Consider the following 3,107-nt stretch of genomic DNA (forward strand, 5'->3'; position numbering starts at 1 on the left):
CACTGTGATCCACCGAGAACGTCCCAGGCTGGGACTGCGAAATAAGCTCGTACGACCAGGTGACACAGCGCTGGCCCCTGGGGAGGGGGACGGGCAGGAAGAAGGTTCCAGAACCCGGCCGGGCCTTTCCCAGGGGCTGCCCCCAGGTGGACCCACCAGGAGGGCCCACTCACGAGCCCCAGCAGCCCTGGGGCTTTGCCCCGTGGAGGGGACCTCAGCCCTGGGAGCTCTGGCGCCGTGTGGCCCACCCATCTGTGGCCTCCATCAGGTCCACCCGCTGACCATTCCTCGGCCTGGAACCAGACCCGAAATGCACCCGAGGCACACGCTCGAGGGACGGTGTTTCTGGGCCGTGACGTGCCTGGGAGAGCTCTGGCTGGGCCCTGGACTTGAGCTGGGAGGCAGGACCTGGTGCCCTGACCCTGCCAGGCAAACACACTCGACTGACAGCAACAGTGGAGGCTTCTGGAGGTGGTGTTTGCACTGAGTCCCTGCCCCCCGAGGGATCGGGAGCTGGTAAGGATTTGGAGACTCCCCGCTGGGGTCTGGCGTGGCTGAGCCTGCACAGAGCTGGGGCAGGGGGCTGCTCTGTGCCCCGCTGCTGGCCTCCGGGCTTCCTGTCTCATGCCGGGATCCAAGAACCCCAAGCGAAAGAGATCTCTGGGTGGGTGGGCGAGGAAGGCCTCGGGACCTGCTGGAGGAGCTGCCCCGGGAAGGAAGCCCTTGTGGTTTCAGCGTCTCCAGGGGGGCTGTGCACCCCCAGGGCTGTCCATCAAGCCTCCCCACTCTCCCCAACCAGTCATCCCGGCTGGTCCAGCAGAGTGCCTGTCGCCCTGGACAGCACAGCGACGGGTCCAGGGGAACGCAGGACTCAAGAAGAGCCGATCAGACACCATGGCCAGGCCGGCCTGGATATTTCTTCTGTTCTGGAATTCTGATCCTGAAGAGGACGTCAGTGTAAGTCACTGTTTTATCCCTGTGAGGGGAGAACCTGCCTGAATGGAAGTCTAGGGCAGGCAGAGCTGAGAGGAGGAGAGGGAGGGGGTGAGGAGTCTCTGATCACAGTGTGTGAGAACTTGGATCCAGTGGAACCTGGCATCCACCAGCCCTGGGGTCTCCTGAGTCTGTGATCTAGTCCGTGCCTCCCCTCTTTTGAAGACGCCCCCCTAGACCCGGGTGAGGTTGTTAGCGGCTCGTGCTGGACATCAAGTTAGGAGGAAGGCCCTGGGAGAGTGCGGCCAGAGCCCCTGGTGGAGCTGCCGCGGAGGCACTGGCCCCTCACTCACCGGATCATGGCGTATGCCGCTTCCAAGTGGTTGTTTTTATTTAGCACGAACGTCGCCGTGAAAGGGCTCAGCAGGGACCTGTCTGCTACCGTGTGGGTGTTGCCCGCCAGGCCGAGGACATACCACTCCCCCTGGAACTGCAGGGGGCCGGGGGTAGGCAGGGGCCGGGCTGGCCGGAAACCCTGCTGCACTCGGCAACAGCTCCCGGTGTTCGGTCACGCTGGCAGGAGCCCGAGAGAGCCCGGGCCTCGCAGGGACTGTGACGCTGGCTGGGGGGGCCCCACAGGGACTGTAATGCTGGCCGGGGGGGCTCTCTGGGCAGAGGGACTGAGATATTCCCCCCAACTCCACAGGGAGAGGTGGGGACTACAGGGGAGTCTAGGGTTCTCTGCTGCCAGAGGCCAGGGGTCTCCATGGTGGGGGTGCCCAGAGACCTGGCCTGGCTGACTCCCCGCACCCAGGCCTGGCGGGCACCTCCCGTCCCTCCTTGGCCCTGACCTTGCTGTCCTCGAAACTCTGCAGAACAGAGCTGGGGGCCGCCCGGGTGTGTGGGCTCTGTCCCTGGAGGGCTCTCGGCAGGTAGAGAAGCACCCACAGGGCCAACCACGGGCCCATCCCGGCAGGGACGGGGTGGGACGCGCCGCTGGTGCTGCTGACCTCAGGCTCGCCCACCTCTTTATGGGCCTGCCTGGGGGTGTGACCTGGCACCGTCCTCCTCAGGACCAGGCTGGGGGTGGGCTCCAGGGGCGGGGCCCAATCAGGCCCTGCCCACCAGAGATGGGGGCATCTGGGTCACAGCCTGGACAGCGTGGGAAGCCAATGGGGCAGGTGGGGTGCCCACTGGGTCCAGCCCTCCCGGGGAGGCCCGAGCCAGCCTCCCGGGCTCGGCCGCCCCTTGCCCCCTCCGGGGGCCTCCCCACGCCGGCCCAGCTGCACCAAAGGACAGAATGCTGTGTCCCAGGCGGGAACCCAGGGGTCAGGGTCAGGGCCAGGGCGTTCTCACTCTGGAACAGGCAGGGCAGCCAGCCCGCAGGCGGCTCCACAGCCCCGAGATCGAAGTGGGGCCAGAACAGGGCTGGGGGGACCGGAGTGACCGCCCAGGAGGCGGGCAGGGGAGGAGGGGACAGGGAAGGCCAGCCGGGGGGGGCGGCCCCACACGCTGGTCCTGGGGGCTGGAGGGCAGCTGTGGAGGGCATGGGTGGCCTCAGACACCCCTGGGGGAGGACAGAGCCCTCCTCTCCACTCCAGCCGGGCACTGGGTGCTGGGCTCCGTCAGACGTGGGAAGGACCTGTGCTCGACCACCGAGCTTGCCCTGGGCCACCTCCCCCCACCCTTGGCCTCCGGGCCCAAGGCTTCCGGCCTTGGCTCAGTCCCAGGCCGCCTCCTCTCCTCTGGGAAGGGCCTGGCCCTGGGGTGGGGCGGGGGCTCTGGGGGGCTCAGCCCCCTGCCTTGACCTCCCTGGGCCTGGCCGGTTAGCCAGGTCTTCTGCTCACAGACTCTGGCCTCAGCGACCTGGTGGTTAACCTCCCGAAGGACCCGTCACGCTCCGCCTAAGCTGGGGGGCAGCCCCCAGCCCCTCTGAAAGCTCCTATCCTACTCCGCTGACCCCACTTGATCCTCAACCCGGCCGAGGCGGCACCTGGCCCCTCGGGCTGTGGGCACTCTGCCGCGCCAGGCCGGGCCCTCCTCCTACCACCGTCCCGCCCACTGGGCCCTCCAGGGAGACTGAGAGCGGCGGTCAGCAGCGTGTCAGATGGGACAGCCCGCCCCCAAGTGCCGCCATCCCACCAGGGCCCTGTGACCACCTGACCTGCCATGGT

The 3,107-nt window shown here is 67.6% G+C and overlaps 1 protein-coding gene across 1 annotated transcript in view; it reads right to left on the reverse strand.

The window, feature by feature from the left end:
- Positions 1-3,107, reverse strand: part of LOC105003794 — a gene marked incomplete at its 5' end in the record, with an annotated part of 9,411 nt that overhangs the window by 2,433 nt on the left and 3,871 nt on the right. The window contains 7 exons of the mRNA XM_010861245.1: positions 4-77; positions 249-422; positions 1,287-1,423; positions 1,785-1,974; positions 2,223-2,361; positions 2,445-2,469; positions 2,927-3,012. Coding sequence (XP_010859547.1) covers positions 4-77; positions 249-422; positions 1,287-1,423; positions 1,785-1,974; positions 2,223-2,361; positions 2,445-2,469; positions 2,927-3,012 — 825 coding nt within the window. The remainder of the gene's footprint in view (positions 1-3; positions 78-248; positions 423-1,286; positions 1,424-1,784; positions 1,975-2,222; positions 2,362-2,444; positions 2,470-2,926; positions 3,013-3,107) is intronic.

This window comes from Bison bison, unplaced genomic scaffold (genome assembly GCF_000754665.1).
Source record: "Bison bison bison isolate TAMUID 2011002044 unplaced genomic scaffold, Bison_UMD1.0 scf7180017857695, whole genome shotgun sequence".
Classification (NCBI taxonomy): domain Eukaryota; kingdom Metazoa; phylum Chordata; class Mammalia; order Artiodactyla; family Bovidae; genus Bison; species Bison bison.